Source organism: Lissotriton helveticus, chromosome 11 (genome assembly GCF_964261635.1).
Source record: "Lissotriton helveticus chromosome 11, aLisHel1.1, whole genome shotgun sequence".
Taxonomy (NCBI): Eukaryota; Metazoa; Chordata; class Amphibia; order Caudata; family Salamandridae; genus Lissotriton; species Lissotriton helveticus.
In genome coordinates, this window is record NC_136072.1 from 534,191,410 (window position 1) to 534,216,808 (window position 25,399).

General features: G+C 48.0%; 1 protein-coding gene across 1 annotated transcript in view; it reads right to left on the reverse strand.

Annotated features, from left to right (window-relative positions):
• The window catches only part of IKBKB (inhibitor of nuclear factor kappa B kinase subunit beta), a 543,710-nt gene that overhangs the window by 109,664 nt on the left and 408,647 nt on the right, over nucleotides 1-25,399 (reverse strand). The window contains exons 17-19 of the mRNA XM_078666224.1: nucleotides 9,643-9,692; nucleotides 6,539-6,638; nucleotides 5,611-5,758 (exon numbers count right to left, since the gene is read on the reverse strand). Of these exons, the coding sequence (XP_078522350.1) occupies nucleotides 5,611-5,758; nucleotides 6,539-6,638; nucleotides 9,643-9,692 (298 nt within the window). The remainder of the gene's footprint in view (nucleotides 1-5,610; nucleotides 5,759-6,538; nucleotides 6,639-9,642; nucleotides 9,693-25,399) is intronic.

The following is a 25,399-nucleotide window of genomic DNA, read 5'->3' on the forward strand; positions in this document are numbered from 1 at the left end:
CTCATCATCATTTTGACGTGAATGTGAAGAATGAAGAGGAGAGTGTTGAGGAGAAATTTGAGGTGAATTGTTAAGAGGAACAGGAGATGGAAGAGAAGGAAGTATAGGAGAAGAAGGGTGCATAGAAGATGTGGCAGAGTCCTTCTTTTTGACAGGCACTGCAGGTGTAGGTGCTGTGTCTGACTTCCTCTTTCTGTGTGGTGTAATGGATACAGCACCTGTTTTTGGGTCAATGTAGATCTTCTTTTGTAGAGGATCTGGTTGAAAAAGTTATTTTCCTTGCGGAACCTTTGCCGGTGCCCATTTTTTCGGTTCCGGGCGTGGTTGCTGCTTGTCTTTAGCCTTAGGAGTTGTTACTGGGTCCTTTGGCGTAGATTTCGGCACCAAATGTGTTGTTTTCGGAGTCGTAGGCTGTTTTGAGGGCTTGGGCGCATCGGAATCAGGCCTTGTAGGTTTCGGTACCGAAGATGATGGTTTCGGAGTGGAAGCTGGTGTCGTCAGCTTCGAGGCGTCGGACGCTGGTTTCATAGGTTAGTCCTTAGAAGTCGATGGTTTTGGAGCAGAGACTTCTTTCGGTTTTGGTGCTGAGGGAGGTGGGATCGGCACGTGCGGCTTGCTCGGTAAGGAGCTACCAGAAGGCTTGATTATTTTCTTCGGTGCTGGGATCGATGGCGGGGCTTTCGAAGTTGTTTTCCGATCGCGACTGGGCCGCGGAGGCAGAGTGTTGACCGTTGCCTTCAATTTGGATGCTGTATATGGGGCAGGGGCAGTAGTACTCATGCGCTGACCCGATGGTATGGAGTCATCTGAGTCGTCTCCCTCTGATACGACGATTTGAAGATCATCAGAATCTTCTTCGGGAACGAGCGGAACCTCATTGTCGAATATATCCACCGGTTCTGGAGCTGATCTCTGCATGTCGTGTCGACATGCCCTCCGATCTCGAATGGCTTTCTTTGATCGGAAGGACGTGCAGGATGTACAGCTGGATTTGTCGTGTTCTGGCAAAAAGCACAGGTTACAGACCTCGTGGTGGTCACTGTGTGGAAACTTTGCCCACACTCGGGGCATCTTTTGAATGGCGTCCTTTCCATGAGGTGTAGGCCTCACGGCATGGATAGGCCCAACGGCCCGCGACGACCACCGGAATCGAGCTGATGGAGTCGAGTTGACGTTTATCGATATCGAAAGCAGTTTGGTGAAGTTTGAATACGTTTTTACGCGTCGAAGTACTTGAAAAGTAGATTTCGAACCGGAGCGGAAAAAGTTCCTCCGAACCCAGTGGCGGGAAAAAAACAATCTAAGGATGGAGCCGATGGCCATGCGCACTATCGTCCAAGGGAGGAGTCACCTATCTCGTGACTACAAAAGACTTCTTCTAAGACGACAACAACATGCAATCATCCGAGCCCAACACCAGTTGGCGTTCTAATGCAAAGTGTAGAATCTGCCGCTCATATGCCTCGAACACGTTTTTTCTTCAAGCATTTCAGCTCTGGAGTGTCTACACAGATACCAATAACTGGTGATGGTATGTAGTTGCCACTTGACAAATCTTTTATAGGGACATGTTAGCACGAAGCACTGCCTGCTGAAATGTGCCCTCACTCTTCCAGAGTATAGTGCATTTGCTTAGGCTTGAGATAGGGTGATTAATCCCCAAGCATTCCATCTTTTGAAAGAAACTGCGCTTTGTTACCAGCCCCTATGCGCATGAACAGTTTCCCTCATTTCTATAGGTCTCTGGATAAGCCTATAAAATTGGTTGGAACAATTTTAAGTAAAGTGCACACATTGCCAGGTTTGGAGGATTGGAATGATGCTCGGAAATATATGGTTTCTAGCTAAATGGGTTAATAAAGCAAACACAAGTGGATGATGGACGGAGCGCTGAAACTTTTCAGACACTCACCCCCAGTCACAGATCTGGTTTGAATCCATCATCGTTTTTTTAACTCACTTCGCCTACCCAGTTCAGAACCAGCCATATGCAAATCAGTGTTGACCCTGTGCCTCATGGGAACAGTCCAGCCCGAACAGGTCTTTCTTGGACCGGAAACAAGTACCCTGGGGCCGGTTTTCGGGGTAACACCCCTCATCAGCAAGGCTAGCTTGAATCCAGTGGCAAAGTGAGCTGGGGACCACGTCTGGTCATACCCTGCCAACTTAGGGCGAACAAAGCAAACACAAGGAGATTATGGATGGAGGACAGCAGTGACCCCAGTCACAGATCTGGGTTGAATCCATCATCATTCTTTAGTTCACTTCGCCACCTCAGTTCAGACCCAGCTATATGCAAATTAGTTTTGACCCTGTGCCTCATGGGAACAGTCCAGCCAGAACTGCCAAGCCAGGTTTTCCCTGAACCGGAAATATGCATCCTGAGACCTGTTTCTGGGTAACACCCTTCATCCGCCAGTCTAGCTTGAATCCAGTGGCAAAGTGAGCAAGGGACCCATGTCTGGGCATACCCTGCCAACTTAGGGCGAACAAAGCAAACACAAGGAGATGTGTTTGCTTTGTTCGCCCTAAGCTCCTTGTGTTTGCTTTAAATGGGTTAATAGCCAAGTCTGAAGGAAATTGGAGGATAAAGGTTATAAGTCAGTAATATTTTCTACTGATACTCAGATCTTGCACATTAGGGCCCACGGCCTTAGTTCCTGGGCATCTCTGGGGAGAATGGTAGATTTCAACCACCCCATACTACCATTTCCTGATCTTAAGCACTGTTTTTTCCCACTATTGAATCAAGACTTGCAGTGAGATGAAAGATGAAAAATTCTATCCATGAGCACACTGCTTTTCTTGGAGACCTTGGTTTTCTTCGCCTGATCTCTTATGACGATTAGTGGAATTGAAAATGAAATCCGACCAATAAGTAACTTATAACACCTTAGCAATCATTGTAGCATGGACACAATGTGTCTAGACATTTTAACAAGATTTGAATCAAGTCCTTTTTATAACAGGAGGAATGTTTTCTTTTTTTGACTGACAGACCCGATACAGTCACAATATCAATGGATCTTTTGCCAATGCCTTGAATGAATTCATATGGCACAAGTACAAAATATAAAAAATTTTGGTGGGTCTACATTGATGAGAACGATGATGAAAACCTGTTTACCACACCATCCTTAAGCCACAATGTCTCCCGGTTGTAGATCGGGTGAAATTTGAGGCGGTCTTCCATCTTGACAAATTGTTTAACCTAGAGGACGCACACACGTAAAGAATATGATGTGTAAAAGTAAACTGTCCTGTAATATAAGGTAGTTTGACAAGGACTTATTGGATGGCTCCCCATTCAAAAGAGACACTATTGAGGTTAAATGTCAGCAGGTCACTTAGGTCTAATGAAGGAATAGCCCAGTGATATTAGGCGCGTCTGTGCAATTTAAAAATAAATAACCTTTTTTATTTAATTTAATTTTTTTAATATTAACTTCTTTGGTGCTAATCATATCAGCATTGAACGAATGAATGAAAATAATCCTATAAAGCGTGCACATACCCGTTGGTGTCGTAACGCTAAAGAAGACAGCGGATAAAAGAAGGAGAGTTGGAAAACAGAACACTGTAAAGTCGGTAAGAACAAACCCGATACATACATCAGCCTATTCTACTACTTTTGTGAACAGCCAAGTTTTCAACTGCTTCCTTCCTTTTCCTGCTCGTGGACAGCAAAAAGAAGTGCTACACCAGTCGTGCTCCCGCTCCCAAATTTATGGTGAGTCATGCACCTTCGAACCCCACAATTCTTTAAATGTAATCCAGCTGCCACTGCTCTCAATGTTGAAGCATGGGAATGTACGTCACTGGCTGTCTGCATCTCAACATAGACTGGGATCTGGAGTGCCAGGGATGACTAGCAGCTGCAAAACCTTGTCCAGAAATGGGAGAAGTGACACTATGGGAGACAGAGGGTAGACTGGTGACTTCTTCCCTGTGAGGCAGAAGAGGATAATATATTTGACATCCTCCATCCAATTCCCACTTTCTTTGCCCCTGGTGCACTCCATTCCTGTCCCTCAGCCTGCTAAATTGCATCTCTTAGGTACACCGTTTTGCATGGTGTTTTCATCCAAATGTACATTTGAACTTGAATTTTGATTAACTGTTTTTTAAAAAAAAAACATTAAATGTGAACTTCTTGTCCATGATTTGTTCAAGTAGAGAGATATATATTTTTTAACTGTGTTCTAGGATCTTACATATGGGCAGAGATTTCCGACCTTTTATGAATATAAAAGTGAAAACCCCAGGGCTACGTACCACCACTTTGGTAAGATGGAATTTCAACATTATCTTTGATATGAATGCAAAATGTGTTTCTCAGGACTACAATATTTTAGTGGAATCTAACTGCTGCTTGATTGAAAATGCCTTAGTTTCTCCTACTCAAAGCCATCTTGTCTGCAATTAGACGAGGCAGTTTTCAATGGATCCCACTTGGTGTATGGTTTAGGAATAGGTCCAAATGATTGCAGCATCAGCTCTGATAGGGCCATGAACACAGCCTGCAGGAGTGCTCAAAGTATAACAGACCTTAACAAGGGTCTGTGCCTTCAGTAAGGTCCTACAGCATTGTATTAGATGAAGTCCTTGCTTTTTAGATATCCTTTTTAATATCCATGTAGCAGTAAAATACTGCAACATTTGGTATTCTTAAATGAGGACAGTGAAACAGTTAATCCTCAATTTTTACTGATTGGGAGTCCTTAATTAAGGCACACATCTGTGGAAATTGCTATGCTTGTTTGTCTGAGTACTACCACAAGCTGTGTTTCATAGCTCTCTGCTTATATCTAGCTACTTAGACAGCTAAATGTCACAAGTTGATACAATACAACAAAACAGAAAGACACCCTACAGCCTAACTTTTCAGCAGCTGCTGACACTGGTTAGCCTTTTCAGGGAAAGCCTGTGGCAAATGCTTTCCCAATCATTTGGGAAGAAGGTAACAGAAGAAAGAAAGAGTACTTAGAGACACCTCTGAAAGGAAAATACGTTTTGTATTAAAATGTCTTCCAGAATCCATACATTCAGACACCACCACAAGGATGAGAAATTTTGTATTACATGGAATGAAAGAAGAAGCCGTCCACACACTGTCACAAGGTAGAAAGGACTCCACCATAAAAGAGTAATGTCGACAATAGAACTTTAAACACAAGAGGGACAAAATCCATCACTGGGTTAGAAGATGAACCTGTCTACAAAAAGTCAGATGGAGCACAGTCACCTCATGACTCAATAAGTGGAAATCATCTCCTAGACTGCTTCACTGAATTCCGCATGACTTCAGAGAAAAGAGTAGATTTGATCAAATGCTAGCACAAACACGATATAAAAGGGCCCTTAAAAAAAAGGCTAGTTGTACCAATTATTTTACGACATGGAATAAACAACTGGCTATACCACAAAAGGGATGAGGACGCTGATTAAGAGATTAAAAGGTTTCTCGTTGACCAAAGTGAGCACATACTGTAAACACTCCATATTGTTGGTCAACTTTTCACGATCTTGGGAACTAATTACAGAGTTAAGTTAGTGTCATGAACAAAGGTCAGACAGACAACAACACAAAGCCATTGGTAAGATTCTTACACAAGCAATCTTCAGCAAGTTCCACAGTTCTTTTTGTCTTTTCTCCTGAAGCCGAACTACAGTTTTCTCGTCTTCACTCATCAAACTCATCACCTCCTCTACCCGTGGGAAGAGTTCCAGAGCTTTCTTTCTGCAGACAACTGTTTTGCTGCAAAGAAAACCAAAGAAAATCATCTAGGGAAACTAAACAGAGGAACAAACATATGAGGACCATGATACTTCAAGAGGGCCTAACCTGATTACACAAGGAATAATGGTAAAAGAGATAACAGGATGAAGTAAAAGAAGCAATGACAATACAAGCACCTGTCTTTACATGCAGTCAGTGCTGTGCTGGGCGCAGTGATACAGCACGGCCCTGCCTGATATAGAATTTGGTCTTCATCAACAGGAGGGACACTGTATAACAAAGGCTTTTCCATGTTTAGGACTGCAGGGATTGTAACAAGAGATTATTTGGAGATTCAAATCATGCACGTTTTTAGTAATGAGGAAGGTCCAAGAATTTCCAGACTGTATGAGAAAATTAGGAGTGGGGGGTGTTGGAAGGTGACAAATGCATTACTATCATAAACTGGAATAAACGGAATCAGTCAACATTTCTTTGAGTAAGCCAACTAAATGGAAACCTTGACCAGCCACATTTTAATTCAGCACCCTGATATATGCTTGTGACAAGGCCTGTTAAATCATATACATGTGGTGTGATTTACACAATCAATCATGTTTAAAGTAAATGTGCTTTGATGTGTCCACTATGCTATTAAGATTTTCTGGCTTCCTTGAAATCTAAAGAGGACTTTTCATCTCAGTGTGTAAGTAACAACAATATTAAGTGTGCTGAAAGAATGGAGAAGGTTTTACCCCCAAAAAGATGCCAGTATATCCTCCATGATTGAAATTATGGACTGTTCATTCCTTGACTCACCTCAGTTGAGTGTAAATTAGTCGGACTTTCTTCTCATAGTTCTGGATGGCTTGCAGCAGTATGCGTACCATCTCCTGGCTGTCTCCACCCATGCGCTGGTCTGAAAAGAGGATGGCAGAATTTAGGCCAGGGCAAAATAAGTGTGTTTTCCTATAAGTAAGGATGAACATTTGTGAATTGGTTGCTGCGACTGAGATCAACAAGTTAAGATGCACAAAAAGTGGACTGCTATAGGCTAGGAAGATAGACGGGGTTTGTACAGAGGTTAAGACATTGGTGTGATTTAAATGAAAAAGTATTTGGAGGGAGGGATGGGAAAGATAGAGGAGGCAAGAGGGAGGAGACGATAGCGAGAGAACAAATAGGTCTCACAACAATGAAAACAGTGAAGCAGTAGATAAGGGAATCCAGCTATGGCAGCACAATCGATTAAATCAACAGAGATTACTTTTTTCCTAAAATGTATTCCATTACACAATTCGCTACTTGAAAAATCCTTTACCCACAATATCAAATATTTAAATGGTAGAACTAGGAGAAAATTATAGTTCAGCTTGGACGGTATATAACATTTTATCCTGGCACACAAATGCAGTAGTCAACTGCGCACTAAACATGGAAAGATCACACATGTAAACTTGAAGAGCATTGTTTCAGTCACTGGGAGTCATTGGTTTGTTGAATATGCCCGATAGGGAGTCACATTTTTGTGAGCCTCCTATCAGCTTCACAGTGATATTTTAAGTATTTTCATAGCCGCCTTAGACAAAAGTCACAAGTAGATTACTTTAACAGTCCAGCTAGAGGTGGACACTAAACAAGAGGACTTCAGTCCTCAACGTATTTAATTCTAGCCACCTACTCCTCATAAACCCTCTAATGACTTCCATGTAGTTTATTAAGTCCCATTATTGTTCTGAACTCTTAATCACTCATGTGGAGCGTTTGATCAACTGCAAATGAATGACACCCCAGCCTCTATCCATTAACAAAGCCATATGTCCACGTTAATACGTTTGGGGGAAAGACGAGAGACATCCAGTATCCCACAGAGCTAAATATTTTTGAGGGAGCAGAGATGTCTGAAAAGTAAGGGTTGCTACCCTTCTAGAAAAAAAGGGTCACACCTATCTGCTAATATCTGGGGCCACCTGTTCCATTATTTCTTTACAACAGACATCGATCAGTGACATCAACCATTTTATAGGTAGCAATGAAGAAGGATGCATAGACTGTCAACCCAGAGAGTCAGAAACAAATTCAGTGCACACACAATCCCATTTTTGGATCTACACCACGACGGACACTGATAAAATGGCCCACAGGACTTGGAGAGACTCTGCATTTGCAATGCTACCAATTCACCCTGAATTTCGATCATCTTTCAGAGAATTGTAAAAGAATGATGCTGGTTGTGCACTTGTGATCCAACATATATTTTAAGGGATGAGCTTAGCCCCTTTAACTAGCTGTGAACACAGCTGGCTAATACTGAATGAATAAATAAATGCGTCAGTCAGGTGGTCATTCCTGGACCTAAAGATGTAAATTTAGCAGTCATGGTAGTGGGTGTCAAAGGAGGGGCACTGGCACTGTATTCAGGATGTGCAGAGAATATGTAGTCACTGCTAGCCTTTCTTTCCCTTCCACTCCTCATCGCTTGAACAAAGAACTCCGCTTTGGGCAGTCAAAAAGTAAAGGTGGCTATTGGCTATTCATATCAATAGGATTCACCAGTTTGTAGATGACAAAAACAACCACCAGATTCAGTTTTTTAGACACCTAAGTAACAACAAGAATCTTTTGTGGATATAGTTCTGTCTCTTTCATATCTGTTCATCTGACAATCATCCTAAAAGTAAGAATACTATCTATAAAACAGGGATCAGCATGGCTATCCTGTTTCAAGTAAAGCACGGCTAGGCAGTTCACTGCCTTACCCCACTATGCTTTGAAGCTGGAATAATCAGGATATCAGGGAGCTCTTTGATACTGGTTTCAGGTCACTTTCAACACATATCCAAAGCCTTCCCATGAATATGGGTGGGATTCTGAATATTTTAAACGCCGCCCCCCCAATACATTCAGTCCAGAAGCAAGGTTATCTGCAGAGTGATTTCTGTCACCCATACCCAAAGATAGGCCATTATGTGACCATGTTCTCTAATTCCAGACTTTAATCAAGCAACTATCTAGTCAGTCTGTGTAATTTAGCATTTTTCAAATTGTGGTGGGTGCTGCAACAGATTGTAACAAAAAACTCTGTATTAAACATCAAGTCTCTTACTGATGTGTACTTAAACTTCATAGACCCCAACCTCCCCCTCTCATTTTATGCCAATTTGGAAAGTAAGGAAAACCTCCTCCCGGTTTTCTGGTTCAGAGAATATACACCCCAAATAAAAAAAACAATTGTTGCAGCTTCTGATAATTACAGTACCTAAACATGTTATCTGGACAGTAGACAAGATTCAGCCTCTTTACGGAAATAGTATTAGTCAAATGCATAGAATGACAAGAAAAGCAGTAGTGATGATACCTCTTGAAATGAAGGTCAACTTATTTCGGGGTATGCAATTAAATAGGCCAATCCTCAAATTCGAAGTGACAGGAAAAGAGAAATCTCCAGGACCCTAAGGGCTTAAAGCCCCTTCCAAAAAACCACGACTTGAAAATTCCCCCTGATAGATGCTTAGCTGCACAATAAATGAGGCTTAGAACCCAGTAGCAATACATTGTGAGGCATCCTTCGAAGACCTGAGAGTCTCGGTTAATGACTAGTGTGATAGGCTGGGGAGAAGGAAGGCACAGGGTTCACATCGTAACTCGGGTTGGTGAAATTTCAAACTGAATTTAGCCACTGAAATACCCCAGGCTGGAGGTGATGTGTTACTGGTTCAAGACATGGCTACACCGAGATAAACGTTCATGTTATCAAGTGTTTAAGCAGTATACTCCATTCCAGAAAAAGGAATTGTATAAAAGAAAAGTTTAAAAGAATTTTCAGCAGTGACAGCACTAAAGTACATCAGACAAGAGAGCCAACCTGCAGTATCGAAACCTCCACTTCAAGTATAATGTACACACGGTCAGAGTATCCTCACCTCGAGGCTTTTCTCTCAGCTTGCGATACAACTCCTTTGCATGCTCCTCTCTGCAGAAAAGGAAAAATAGTATCCATAATATCAATTATGCTCAACATCAACATTACCAGAAGGGAATGCACAGGACAGAATTGCAAGCATGGACCAAAAAATAGCCCTGCTTATATAAAACTCTATAAAATTGCATTTGGCTTGCTGTGCCTCAAGGCCAACCTCAAAAACACTGTACATCTGAATCAATTTAAACAAAATCAGAACACTGTATTTTCTGATATTTCGGTATTTAAAAAAAAAAACACAAAAAAAGGATTAATTTAAAAGTTTATATTTCTGCAGTAGCAATTGCACAATAAAGAACTGCATTGGTTTGCAAAAGTGAGTATCTGCCTCTTCGGTCAAGACCAGATCGTCGATCAAGGGGCTCTCTGGATCTGATGGGGCAGGTTCTGATGGGTGTCCCCCAGAATTGAGCCCATTTCTACACGGATGATACTTTGCATGTAGATTTATCACCCTACTGAACATGAGTAACAGATGTGTGATGATGTGTTCTACTTTTCTCCAGCTCAAAAAAGGTATGCCAATGAATGGTGCTCAAGCCTCTCCACCCTACTTCAAGTATGGGGATTGAACGGAACAGAATCTCCTGATGGCTTACCCAAATTCTGAGAAAATGCCAAACATCACTGACAAATGCATTGTGGGAAAGAAGTCAGTGTACGATCCATCATTATCGAAGTAAAATCCCAACTATTCAATATTCATGGAGCTCTGCAAGGGTCAGTGCAGGAAAAGAGACTGCAATATATTTTCTAGCAGTAAGTGCAATAGACCAGAATAACCAGGAATTCACATGCGCGTGCGCACACACAAAATCACTAGTCACCACAACGATCTAAACCCTATCTGATCTAAAGGATATATAAAGGCCTACATTTTAAAGCAGACACAACCACATCTCCAAAAGAAAATGCACTACCAGAGCAAAAACAAAAGAAGAGCCAGATCCTTTTGTACTCCACAAACCAAATAGCTATTCAACACGTTTTATATTGTGTGAATTGGCCATGAGGGTAATGGAGGACTCTAAAGCCGAGCAAACCACTAGTTTAAGTATTAATAACCACACAATATCCAAGACCATAATTAACTGTGTTATTACACCTTCCAGGGAAAACATTCTTAACTGGAACCTCTGTGAATCACTAACAGGCAACAACAAAAATACACTTTGTTAAAGGACTCAACTGCAGCCATGTTTGTGTACTAAGCAAACAATACACCTAGTGCATTGGCTGATTTCAGTGACTCATGGCTATCTGGAGACCTAAATGATTTCACTTTCCAAGGGAACCACGGTTTTCTTTCATTTACAGACTTACCTAGGTTCCTTCTAGGGTTGGTTGGGTAGCCCTAGATCATTTTTACACAGCATTAAAGGTGAAGCAAGTACTCCCTAATCTGGCCGCTGCAGAGGTGAGTGTCTCCCGTGGGTACCCCACTCTGTAGCTTGGCAAACCAAAAGGCAAGTGGGTAAGGAAGAAGTTATATACCTGAGCCCAGTGTATGATACCCATGTCCCATTACTATAAGCCATATACATATGGATCCAATCGTAGCTAGAAGGGAAACCTGTCTGTCTCTGGATGTCAGACAACAAGTCTTGTGTCCTATGCATTGAAAGAGGTGAACCTGCCAGTCTCTAAACAGCAACAAACAAATATGCATCTGGGTATTAACAAGAGTCAGATCACCTCTGTAAAACAATAAGGTTGCCTGTCTCAATATAGTGACATGCAAGCCTGCTGGCCCTGGAAAGTGACAAGTGAGCATACTTGCCTGGTACAGCAACAAGTGAGACTGTCAACCTCTTTGCAACAACAAAAAAGCCGCCTTCTGCACTGCACACGCAAGACTGGATTACACTGCAGTGCTAAACAATCCGGCCTGTCTCTGCACAGCGAAAATCAAGAATGAATTGCATTTGCAGTGTAATAAGAGCCGGTCTGTGCAGTGATATTCTCACTTTTATGCTTTTGACAAGCTACAAGCAAGAGAACCAGTCTCTGAATAGTGAAAAAGCTTAGTTTCATACCAAGGCACAGTGAGAAGAGTTTGTTTACTTATACACAGTGACACATTAGCTTTCTAACTGCCTCAGAAAAATACAAGCAAACTCAGCCCCCACTACAGTAACAAGCCAATTTTAGACCCTTCACAAAAATGCTTCATCTGCAGGTTTTAAAAATAATTATTATGTATGCTGGAGGCAAAGATTAACGTAAACATATTGACTCATAGGATGAATGGTGGAAACTGAACACCTTTTCAGGGATTTCGAATTTTACTTTCTTGTATAACACTGGGAGCCTGAGTCTCAAAGGTAAACTTTTGTGCAAGTTTAGTACTTCTCGGTATTCACCAACTACGCGCACTTTTACGACTCTGTACTCTCTACACCTGTCTGTGCAGAATTCTCCGCAGTGGCGGATTCTGCAAGGGGGGCAGAGAACTCCACAAACACAAGCATAGAGTGTGTGTAGTCGTAAAACTATGCACATAGGGCATCAATAGGATGGTGGGCGGACTCCTGACGGAAAACGGGACCACATACCATATATGCGGCGGTCCCGTGGGGAGGATTAGGATGCGCCGCCACACTGGCGGGCGCATCACACATTTTTAACATTGCTGCGGGCGGTGCTTTCAGCAGCACCGCCGCAATGGTAAAAATGCATGTTGTGCATTTGCATGCACAATGCGGATGGCACCGCGCGATGCCTGCCGCATTGTGCATGCAAATGCAGGGGGGTACCATAGTTACCCCCATACCATAGGTATCCACTGGGTGGAAAAGCGGCGGAGGGTCTTCCTGTCCGCCAGGGTCCCCCCACCATACTAATGTGGCGGGGGGAAATGGGTGGGGGGCGGTCTAGGATGTAGGGCGGATCGCCTTCGCCATGCGGGCGATGGAGATTCCCCCTACATCCTAATGGACCCCATAGTTCGGGAATTGTATTTTGCAGTGTGTTTTGTAGTACTAGAAAACATACTACAAAGTACAATTTACAAGTCAGGTCCCGGGTCTGTATAAATAACTTTGAACTTCGCCACTGTTCTGGCTTGTGTTACCTAATGAATTTTTGCCCGCATTTGAGGAACAAAAAGAGGTGTGATTTTCAGGATAACAAAAATCTTAATTAACATAATGATGAAATTCCATCTCTAGAGATTACTTTACATGATTATGCCAGACGGTGACATCAAAGAAAATCACATACACTTCTGTTCCCCAGAGTAGCATATGTAACAGTTAAACTACAACTAAGACCGCTCCATTCCTGTAACCAGGGGTATCCAAATTAGGTTCAAGGGTGGATGGGTTTATGGCACATTTTCAGGATATCCACAATAGATCTAGATGGAACTTTTATATATATATATATTCAATTGCTATCTTGAAGAGATGGCATGGATCTGGTGTGCCTGGACCTAAGATGAACACCCCTTCTTCAGGCAAATGCAGAGTTCATCAATGTATCAAGATGGGAATTGTTGTTGCACATGAGGTGCTCAACCTAATTATTTTAAATTACATTACAGAATGAAAAATTAGGTTTAGCAGCCTAAATATGTTTTTTTAAAATCTCCCTTACTATCACTCACTCAATCAATCAGTGGATTTATATAGAGCAACTAATCGCACAAGAAGGTATTCAGGTGCTTGAGGGTCAAAACGGTTCAGGTGACTCAATCGAACAGCCAGGTCTTAAGTGCTCTACGGTATTCCAGAAGCTGCAGAGGGAAGAGGGTCTGCTATGGGAGCACAGCTCACAATTCTTAGACTTAAGAGCTTTAGTAGAATATACAGACCCGAAAGTATAACTCTGGAATTGGGCAATGGTTAAGTCCTTTGTCGAGTATATAAATATTTGTTTCTGCTTTAGAGAAAACAGTTTATTTGTCTGGATTCAAGGAAATGAAAATGTAAGCATCTGTTCATAGAGTGTAGTACTCCAGAATTACATGCTTCACATGCAACTGCCATTTAGGGTTGGGTTCGGACGTTTACAAGTGTTTTTTCTCAGAAAAAAGTCTTTTGAGTCACAAGATGCACTGTGACTCTGCCCTTAGTTGGCAATGCGCAGGGGCACCAACTTGTTTAGATTTTTATTTGCACACCAGGTGTGACTAGCTTGGAGTGGTGAGTAAAACATGTATGGAGGACATGTGTAATGGTAAAAAGTTATTTATTACAGTTCCTTTGGCACTTGTTGCATTCATCCCCCTCATTCCTGTAGTTTTTCCCCGCTGCTGTTCCGCTCCGCAGCCAGCACCAGGAACCCTGGTTTCCCAGCCATCGTCGCTACACCGCCGCTGAGCTCAGAGGCCGCAACAACTGCTGCATTTTTCACCTCAGACACACGGAAGAACCCCTCGCCTGCCACCACTGCCAGTTCACCTGCGACACTGACACCCCCACCGCACCTACACAGACAACCTCCAACCCTGCGGAACAGCTCCTGTGCATGCTGTTCAACATCAGATCCCTCTGCAAACATGCAATCGAAATCTGGGACAGCATCATCACCTCCACACCAGATGTACTGTTCATCATTGAGACTTGGCTCACGCCGTCCTCAACCCATGACATCGGGAAAGCAACGGCCCATGGCTGCAAGATGATACACAGGGACCATGCCAACAAACATGGAGGAGGCATCACCAAAATCCACAAGGGGACCCTCCATTGCACAGCCACTGAAGATACCTCATCAATCACGGAACACCTCAACTTTCAGATCCGGATCAATGCAAACACAACCGTCAAAGGAACCCTCGCCTACAGACCCTGGGCCCAGGCCTCGGTTTCTGTGATGCGATCGCCAAAATCACCCCCCCCCCCCCCCCCCCCCCCCCAGCAATAGACTCCAGGAAGTACACCTTTCTCTGCAAACCTCAACTTCCACCTCGATGACTCAAAGGACCCCAATTCTGCCAACATCCTGGAAAGCATGAGCAACATCGAACTTGCTCAACTGGTCACCAGCCCCACACATTGCGCAGGACACATACTGGACCCCATCTTTACAGCCAGCGACCGGATCAAATTCAGCCACATCACGAACTCACCTGGACAACCCACAGCATTGTACACTTCACCATCGCAGGCTAACCACAACACCGCCACTCCGCCAACCCCTGCTCACCACTGTTGGAAGAGAATCACTGAGCCCAATTGGACCGCCTCCTTCAACGCCAACAGATCCCACACCTCCAGCAATGGCAAGACAGCTGCCCTAGACTTCTCCAACTGGATCTCCAACTGTACCCACACTGTCACCCCATGAAAATGGCCAGTACCAGAAGATCCACCAAACACGCCAGCTGTTTCACCCCTGAACTCCGAGTCCTCAAACACGAGTGCAAACAACTGGAGCGATGTTGGCGCTCCAGCAAGAACCCCCTCAGGCCTCTCCACCTTCAAATTGGCCCCCAGCAAGTACCACTGCTACCTCAAGAAAGCCAAAAAGGCTGCCCTGACCATCCGCACTGAGGAAACACCAATCACACGAAAGAACTCAGCAGCATCGTTAGAGAATTTTCATGCCCTTCGGCCACCGAGACCTCGATCCGCCCCTCCCAATCCCTCTGAGACTCCCTGACAGACTGCTTCCACAACAAGATAGCAGGCATTTATGGCATCTTTGACCAGCAGCCATCTGACGTCACACACCAACAACTCTCCCAGCCACCTCACTGAATGGACCCCACTCACTATGTCCATCACCACAGCGATCATGACCTCCATTCACTCCGGGGCACCAACAGACCCCTGCCCCCACTATATCTTCAACCTGGGACAGACTGAAATCAGCAGCACTCTCACCACCATCCTCAACTGCTCCGTTATCACTCCCACGTTCCCCGAAGCATGGAAACACACAGAAGTGAAACCCCTCCGAAAGAAGCTCCCCACCAACACCAGCGAGCTCAAGAACTACCACCCTATTTTGCTGCTCCACTTCCTGGCTAGGTTCCTGGAAAGAGCCATTAACCACCAGCTGACCGATCACCTGGAAGGAAATAACCTGCCTCAAAGCCACCCAGGCAGGCTTCCGCTCCAACCACAGTACCAAGACCGCCTTGATAGCCGCAACCGATGACATCAGAGCCATCCTCTATCACGGCGAGTCACCAGCCCTGCTCCTCCTTGACCTCTCAGCGTCCTTTGACACTGCATGCCACCCCATCCTCATCGCCAGACTCCACCACATCGGCATCAGAGGAAACACCATCAAATGGATCTCCCCCTACCTCACAGGACGCACGCAAAGAATCCATCTTCCTCCATTCACCTCTGAACACAAGATCATCATCTGCGGAGTTCCCCAGGGATCGTGCCTCAGCCCCACCCTCTTCAACAACTACATGAGCCCGTTGGCTGAAATCGTTCACAACCACGGCATTAACAACATCTCAAATGCAGACGACACCCAACTCATCCTCTCCCGCACGGAGGAAACCGTCACCAACAGGTGCAACTTCCATAATGCCATCACTAACGTCGCCAACTGGATGAGATTAAACTGCCTGAAACTGAACACAAACAAGACTAAGTTCTCTTCTTTGCAAATGACACATGGTGGCCTTCGGCACTTGGACCCTCACCTACTAACCAAGCACGCAACATCAGCATCATCCTGGAAAGGGACCTCTTCTTGAAGCGCCAAGTCAGCACAGTCGCCTCTTTTTGCCTCCACATGCTTCGCAAGATTTTGTGGTGCATCCCCATCAACACCAGGAAAACAGTAACTCAAGCCCTTGTTACCAGCCGACTACACTACAGAAATGCCCTTTACACTGGATTCACTACCCACCTTCACATACCATCCAGAATACCCCAGCGAGACTCATCCTCGACCTCCCCAAACGGACCAGCATCACCCACACCTAAGAAACCTACACTGGCTCCCCGTCCCAAAGAGATGCCAGTTCAAGCTGCTGACCATCGCCTACAAGGCCCTCCACAATGCCGGCCCCTCCTAAATCAACCGCCTCACCTTCCACCAACCGACCACATGACTACGATCTGCCTTCCTTGCCATTGCACATGTCCCCCGCATCCGAAGGAGCCGCAGTGCAACCTCCCACTCCGCCTCCGAATCACCACCTCTCTCGCCGACTTCACGAGAGCTCTCAAGACCTGGTTCTTGGACTGAAGCTCAGCGTACCCACAGTGTCTTGATACCCCCCGGGTGATAAGCAATGCTTAGTAAATACTGATTGATTGACAAGATCTGTGATCAGAGCCACATTCTTCCGGGGAGGGGGGTGGACATTTGAATCTACAGCAGTACACCCTACAAACAGCTCGTAGGGAAAGAAATACTTTCCGTTAGTAGCATGTGTTGCTGTAGATCACATTCTCTGTACAGACTGCATAACAGTACCTTTCTACAAAGCGTTTCAAGCATGTAGGTAAAGATGTCTGAAAAGTATCCTGATAATGGTTTGGCAAACCATTATCTGTTGTCTAAGATATCCACACTGTAATGTTAAGTGGAGGTGTGGGGGGTTGACGAAGTAGCTGCTTTGCATATGCTCAGACGTGAGTCCCTTGCTCACTTTGCCACTGGATTCAAGCAAGCCTGGCTGATGACGGCTGAATTGCCAGAAACCGGTCCTAGGATGCTTGTTTCCGGTCCAGGGAAGACATGGCTTGGCAGTTCGGGCTGGACTGCTCCCATGAGGCACAGGGTCAGACTGATTTGCATATGGCCATGTCTGAACTGGGGTGGCAGAGTGGGCTAAAGAACGGTGATGGATTAAACCCAGATCTGTTGACTGGGTGTGAGTGTTTGATTGGTTCAGATGCTCCGTCCTTCCCCACCCCCTTTTGTACCGCTTTGCATATGTCAGCAAGTGGAATAGTTGTTGCCTTCTTGCATGTGCGGCCTGGGGAAAACAGGGAGAGCTCTTCTAGCTTCATGATATCTAGTTTGGAAGCATTCCACTATTCACCTGGCAATGCCTGATTTAGAGAAAGTGGCCCTTGTGGAGTTTAACAAAGGCAATGGAAAATGGGTCAGTTTTGCGTAAGGGTGTGGTCCTGTCCATGCAGTAAATAAGTGCCCATTTGACGTCTAGAGTGTGAAGGGCTCTTTCTGCTAGCTAGTCTGGCTAAGGGAAAAATACTTGGAACTATATGGTTTGATTGAGGTGAAATGGAGAAACCGCCTTGAAAAAAACTTTAGTCTTGAGCACCACTATCGTACTCAACCTCAATGAAGGGTTCTTGTTGAGTGAAGGATTGCAACTCACTAATATGTCCAAAGGATGCTATGGTTAATAGAAAAATGACCTTCCATGAAAGGTACTAGAGAGGGCAAGAGTGCAAAGGGTCAAAAGGGGTTCCAGGAGTCTTGTGAGAAGTATACTGAGGTTCCAGACTGAGGGAGGTGGTGTGGGGAGGGGGAAGGTTAGGTGGTGGAGGGGGGGGGGCTCTGGGAGGGATGACTCTTGAAGCCCTCCATGAAGGCTTTAACTACTGATCTGCAGAAAAGGGAGGAGTGCTCCCTGTTTTGCATGTAAGAGGCTGTGGCTGATAAAAGGAGACACACGGAAAGGTAGATGAAACCTGTCTTTTGTAGGTGAAGTAAGTAGCAGGTAATATCCTTAACCGTGGAATTTAGGGGATCCAGGTATTTAGTGGTGTAATAATGGACAAATCTCTTCCACTTTGCTGTGTAGTAGGCTCATGTGGCAGGCCTGCGGGACTCCTGTAAGATGTCTATGCATTCTTGTGGACGTGTAGGTAACCGAACATTAGGACCTCAAGCACCAAATCATTAGATTGAGCTGTTTGGGGTCTGGGTGTCTGAATTGGCCTAGACTCTTAAGAAGGTTTCTGTCCTGTTGAGGAGCTTCTATTGGGAGACGATTAACATTTCGAGGAGTGCTGAATACCAGGGCTATCTGGCTCATGTGGGAGCTACAAGGATGAGAGTCTGAGAGGTTTGCTACATCTTCCAGACCATGAATGGAAGGCATGGGAGAGGCAGAAAAACGTAAGCAAAGAACCCCAACCAGTTGATCTATAGTGCATTGCCCATGGACCATGGGTGTAGGAACCTGGAAGCAAAGTATGGGCATTTTCCATTCTCAGGTTGTGAACAGATGTAAATGTGTGTGCCACAATGCTGAAAGTTATGAAAGTAGACTTGCAGGTGGATTTCCCATTCATGGACTTGTTGATGCGTCATATTGAGCAGATTGGTCAAGTTGTTGTCCACCTCTACAAGGTACTCTGCCATGAGATGAATGCAGTGGTGGAGTACCCCCAGAAGGTACTAAGCCATGAGATTAATGTAATGGTGAAGTGCCCAATGCCATATCTTTTGTGGCAATAAACATAGGGGGATACATGGAGTACCACTCTGTTTTTGGAGGCAGTACACAGCTGTCATATTAGTTTTGATTAGTACGACTGTGCACTAAATGGCATGATATGCAAAGTATATGAATCTACAGTAAAGCATGTGTATCTATAACATGCTACGAAAAAATAATTTCCTACCAATCTTGCATGATATTCAGAGAATCATCTTATCGGTAACGATATATCTGTAAGAAACAGTAGTTAGTATTAGATTCCTTACCTTAGAATATCCCCAGGCGTCAGTCTGGATCCGGAAACTTTTGTGTAGCAGTACCCCTGCGCGTCGGTAGGCGTTGTCTGCAGGCGTCCCCTGCGGCTCCGCGTCCGTCGTCGGCGTCGTGCGCCGTGATGACGTCGCTGGAGTATATAGACGCCGCCTCCGCGCGCTGACGTCAGTTCTTTGTACACAGCTTTTCCGCGCCAGAACACGCAGAGCCATGAGAGAACCAACACTGGTGCCATTTGAAACTAGGGCCCTGAAAGGGATGTCCTTAACCCTAGGTATCAGTTCGCAGAACGGGGAGGATGGGCGGGGCGGTAAGGAATCTAATACTAACTACTGTTTCTTACAGATATATCGTTACCGAAGGTAAGTAACTTGTTCATCTGAAAGAAACAGGTTAGTATTAGATTCCTTACCTTAGAATAGATACCCCAGCAATACCAACCCCGGTGGTGGGTCTGCGAACCAATACAATCCTACACCAGAAAGTCCTGGAGGACCGAACGGCCAAAGAAGCCATCCCTCCGGACTTGACTGTCCAGGCAGTAGTGCCTCGCAAAGGTGTGCAGCGAGGCCCACGTAGCCGCCTGGCAAATGTCCTGCAAAGGGACTCCCCGGCCCAGGGCAGTAGTAGCCGCCGTGGCCCGAGTGGAATGGGCTCTCAGCCCAACAGGAGGCTCCTTCCGAGCCAAAGAGTAGCACGCTTTGATGCACAGAACGACCCACCGAGAGATGGTCCGTTTATGTACCGCCCGTCCCTTCTTCGCACCCACGTAGCCAACAAACAGTTGGTCATCCACCCGGAACTGGCGTGTGCGATCCATATAAAATGAGAGCGCACGTTTTGGGTCCTGACGATGGAGCCGCTCTTCATCCTTTGAAGGATGCGGAGGCGGGAAGAAGGAGGGGAGGGTGATGGACTGCCCGATGTGAAAAGCAGAGACTACTTTGGGCAGGAAAGAAGGTCTAGTTCGTAGAACCACCTTGTCTGGATGAATGGACAGGAAAGGAGGTTTGACAGAAAGAGCCTGGAGCTCACTCACTCTCCTGGCAGAGGTGATGGCAACCAGGAAGGCCGCCTTTAAAGTCAGGAGACGGAGAGGACAGGAATGAAGTGGCTCAAAGGGAGCGCACATCAAGAAGGTCAGAACCAGGTTCAAGTCCCACTGAGGCATCACGAACGGAACAGGTGGATACATATGCGTGATGCCCCTCAAGAATCTAGTTACAATAGGGGACTTGAACAAAGAAGGTTGATCAGGCAGCCTTAGAAAGGCCGAAAGGGCAGAAAGGTAGCCCTTGATAGTGCCCAGAGCAGAGCCCTGCTGGGCAAGAGAGAGAAGAAAGAGGAGAACCTCGGAAAGAGGGGCAGAGAGAGGGTCCACAGCCTTTGCTGTGCACCATGCCACAAATCTGTTCCACCGGCAGGCGTATACCGACTTTGTGGAGGGACGCCTGGCTGCCAGAATCACATCACAGACTTCAGGAGGCAAGTCAAATGGCCTCAACTGTCGCCGCTCAATCTCCACGCATGGAGGTGGAGACTGGACAGGTTCGGGTGGAGGACCGTCCCCTGCTGCTGCGACAGAAGGTCCTCCCGAAGGGGCAGGCGGATTGAGGGACCGACTGACAAGCTGAGTAGCTCGGGATACCAGTACCTTCGAGCCCAGTCCGGAGCCACAAGGATAACTTGGGCCCGGTCGCGCCTGATCTTCTTCAGCACTCTGGGCAGAAGTGGTATAGGCGGAAAGGCGTACAACAGACCGCAGCTCCACTCGCGCCGAAAGGCGTCGCCGTGCGAGTGCCGTCTTGGAAACTCCAACGCGCAGAACTGATGACATTGCGCGTTCTCTTCTGTGGCGAATAGATCTAACCAAGGCTCTCCCCATTGCAGAAAGAGGCCTTTCGCCACGTCCGAGTTCAGACGCCATTCGTGATCCACCGAGCACCGACGGCTGAGTTCGTCCGCCCTGGCGTTCAGAGAACCTGCCAGGTGTTGAACCGTCAGAGTCACGCCCTGACGTTCCAGCCATTGCCAGAGACGCAGAGCCTCCTGGCAAAGGGTCCACGACCCCACACCGCCCTGCTTGTTGCAGTACCACATGGCGGTGGTGTTGTCCGTGAACACCTGCACTACACTCCCGTTGACAAAGGGGAGGAATGCCTTCAGTGCTAGGCGAATCGCCCGCAGCTCCAACATGTTGATATGGAGCCGGGACTCCGCCGGAGACCAGATGCCTCTGATCTCCGCCTCTCCCAAGTGGCCTCCCCAGCCCTGGAGGGACGCGTCCGTCACAACTACGTGCTCCGGTTGGGGAAGGGAGAGGGATCTGCCCCTGACCCAATCGCGGTCCGTAAGCCACCACTGCAACTGTCTCGCAGTGCCCTCCGAGATCAGGACATGGTCGGATAGGTTGCCTTGATGCTGGGCCCACTGAAACTTCAGGTCCCACTGCAGAGCCCGCATCCGCCACCGGGCGTGATGCACCAGAAGGATGCAGGAAGGCATCAGCCCCAGCAGCCGCAGCGTCAACCTGACCGAAACCCGGGATAACGGCTGAAAGATGGGAATCAAAGCCTGTATATCCCGGACCCGCCGTTCCGGAGGAAAAACCCGAAACTGCGCCGAGTCGAGAACCGCTCCGATGAAAAGGAGCTTTTGAGAGGGACACAGGTGTGATTTCGGCACATTGATGGAAAACCCCAGCTCGTGCAGGAGGTCTGCCGTCATCTGAAGGTGGTGGACGACTGTCTGGGGCGAGCCCGCCTTCAACAACCAGTCGTCGAGGTAGGGGAAGACTGAAACCCCTAACCGGCGCAGATGAGCTGCGACCACCGCCATCACTTTCGTGAACACCCGTGGGGCGCTGGTAAGGCCGAATGGGAGCACGATAAACTGAAAGTGCTCGTGGCCTACCGTGAACCGTAGGTAACGCCGGTGGGCCGGCAGGACGGGGATGTGAAAATACGCATCCTGCAAGTCCAACGCCACCATCCAGTCTTGCGGGTCTAGAGCAGCCAAGACCTGAGCCAAAGTCAACATCTTGAACTTCTCCTTCCGGAGGAAGCCGTTCCGTAGATCCAAGATAGGACGCAGGCCCCCCTTGTCCTTCTTGGGTACCAGAAAGTAGTGGGAATAGCAACCACACCCTACTTCTGGCCCAGGAACGCGCTTGATGGCCCCCTTGGCCAAGAGGGCCGTAACTCCCTCCTGCAGAAGTGTCAAGTGGTCCCCCGACACACGGTGGTTCTGCAGTGGCATGGCTGGAGGAGTGGTCTCGAAGGGCAGGGAGTAGCCCCTTCGGACGAGCTGCAGCACCCACCTGTCAGATGTGATAGTGCGCCAGCGGGAGTGGTGATGGCGAACCCTGCCACCCACTGGCGTCACATGGGCCTGAAAGCACGGACTAGGAGGATTTGGAGGCTGATGCTGCGGGGGGAGGTGTGGTCTGACCTTGCTGTTGTCCCCGACCGCCTCAACGGCGGAATCCACGGCCGCCACCGCGTTGAGAAGTGTTCTGCGGTGCGTGGCTGGCAGCACGTGTGGGACCGCTCCTTCCTTGGCCACGAAAGGAGCGAAACGAACCAGTTTGCTGGCGCTGGGTCGAAAGACCCAAGGACTTGGCCGTGACCCTGGAGTCCTTGAAGCGCTCCAGCGCGTGGTCCGCCTTGTCGCCAAACAGGCGACTGCCATCGAACGGCATGTCCATCAAAGTATTTTGGACATCTGCCGAAAAATTGGCGGATCTCAGCCAGGCGTGGCGACGAATCGCCACCGTCGTGGACATCGCTCTGCCCAGCGAGTCGGTCGTATCAAGACCACACCTGATGGAGTATCTTGCTGCATCTCGGCCTTCAATCATAGCCTTGCCGAGCTTTACCCGTACCTCCTGCGGGCATTCAGGCAGCAACTCCGCGACCGTATCCCACAGAGAGTGGGTGTAGCGGCCCAAGAGGCATGCGGTGTTGCAAGACCGCAGTCCCAAACTCAGGGACGAGAAGACCTTCTTCCCATACTGGTCGTACCTCTTAGATTCCCGGTCGGGCGGGGCCGACGGGAATGCGGTCTGGGAAGTCGAGGCCTGGATCACCAGACTCTCAGGAGTGGGATGGGTGGACAGGAACTTGGGGTCGTCCGGACACGGACGGTGGCGTCTGGCCACGTTCCTATCAACAGGCGAACCTGAAGCGGGCCTGGACCACGTGCCCAAAAGAACGTCTGTCAAGGCTTCGTTGAACGGCAGCAGAGGTTCCTGCGGGCATGCCTGCGGTTTGAAGACCTCGGTGAGGATGTTAGGCCTCACGACCGCGACGGGGAGCTCAAGGTGTAAGGCCTTGGCAGCCCTCATCAACACCACTGAATAAGCAGCCCCAGCCTCCGAGGCCACAGTAGGAGGCGAGACAAAACCAGGGTTAGGAGAGTCGTCCAGACCACTGGCGTCACCCAAATCACCTGTCCAGTCCACGTCGTACTGACACTCGCGTGACAGTGGGTCCTCAGACCCCTCCCAACCCTCTCCGTATTCTACATCCTCCCCATATTCGGAGTCAACAATGTAGACCGGCTCCTCGGGGTTCACAGGCCCCATCGGCGTCGGACTCGGCGTCGGATGACGCCGGTCCGACTCCGCTTCCGGAGAGGGAATGGGGGTGGCGCCGCCCGGAGCCGTCGCCCCGACGCCGGCCGGAGCCGGTGCCGCGCGGAGGCGGCACCATGGGTTGCCCCGATGGAATCGGCGCCGGAGAGGCCGGTGGACCAGCCGGCGTCGACCCTGAAGGGCCCAGCGGCGCCGGGGCCGGAGCCGCCGGCGTCGTCGGGGCCGGAGCACCCGACGGCGTCGGGGCAGGAGCACCCGAACCGCTCGGGCCCCCGGACGGGACCACCGGGCCCGCAGGCGCCGTAGGCCCCGTCGGAGGAGACAGTGCCCTCATGGCCATGAGGAACTCCTCTATCTCCTCACGCGACGCGCCTTGCCCAGGGACCGCAGGGTATGGAGCAGGCCGCGCCGGCGACCCACGCGGATCCGCGGGGGTGGGGCCACCCGAACCCCCGGCCGCATCACGCGAGCGTCGGGGGGAGTCGGGGGTACGATGACGACGCCCCTACTTCTTGTGTTTCTTACCTGAGGAACCAGAGGAATGGTGACGACTTCCGGAGCGCTCGTGGCGGCTCCGCGACCGCTCTCGCGACCGCTCTCGCGACCGCTCCCTCGACCTCCGGCCGGACCGGGACCGCTCTCGACGCGGGGCCGACACCCGGAGCTCGAGCAGCTTGCGGGACCGCTCCCGTCTAGCCTTACTCGTCAAGGCCCGGCAATCGACGCAGGAGTCCACGTCGTGGTCCGGGCCCAGGCACCGGAGGCAGAGTCGGTGGTGGTCCGTGACCGACATCGTGCGGTCACACCCGTCACAATTCTTAAACCCGGGCATCCTACCGGCACCTTAGGAGTAGATAGTAGTCAAAAACATTGGTCAAAAGACCGGAGTACTGCTCTTCGGATCTGCGCTAACTGGCGCGGAAAAAAGAAGAACTGACGTCAGCGCGCGGAGGCGGCGTCTATATACTCCAGCGACGTCATCACGGCGCACGACGCCGACGACGGACGCGGAGCCGCAGGGGACGCCTGCAGACGACGCCTACCGACGCGCAGGGGTACTGCTACGCAAAAGTTTCCGGATCCAGACTGACGCCTGGGGATATTCTAAGGTAAGGAATCTAATACTAACCTGTTTCTTTCAGATATGCTTTTCAACAGATGCCACAAGATAGGTTCTCCACTGCTTAACCATACAAAATTCCTTGGTACATGATTCAGTTAAGAGCGCACAACTCGTTTTCCACTGTTTCCATGTGGGAACATTGTGCAAAGGAGAATAAACAGCAGAGAAAAGGCACAGTTCTCTAAGCGATAGGCTCAGTGTAGTGATAAACACTGGTTCAATGACAGGTCTGGGGCCGTGTCTAGGTCCCAGGAGGTAGGGGCACCGGTGGCACTAGGGTAGGAGTGGTGTGGCACCCGCTATACAAGATGGCGTAACCCGCGAAATGTGAAATGGATGCATTTGTGTACTAAGACAAAAATGTATGAAGC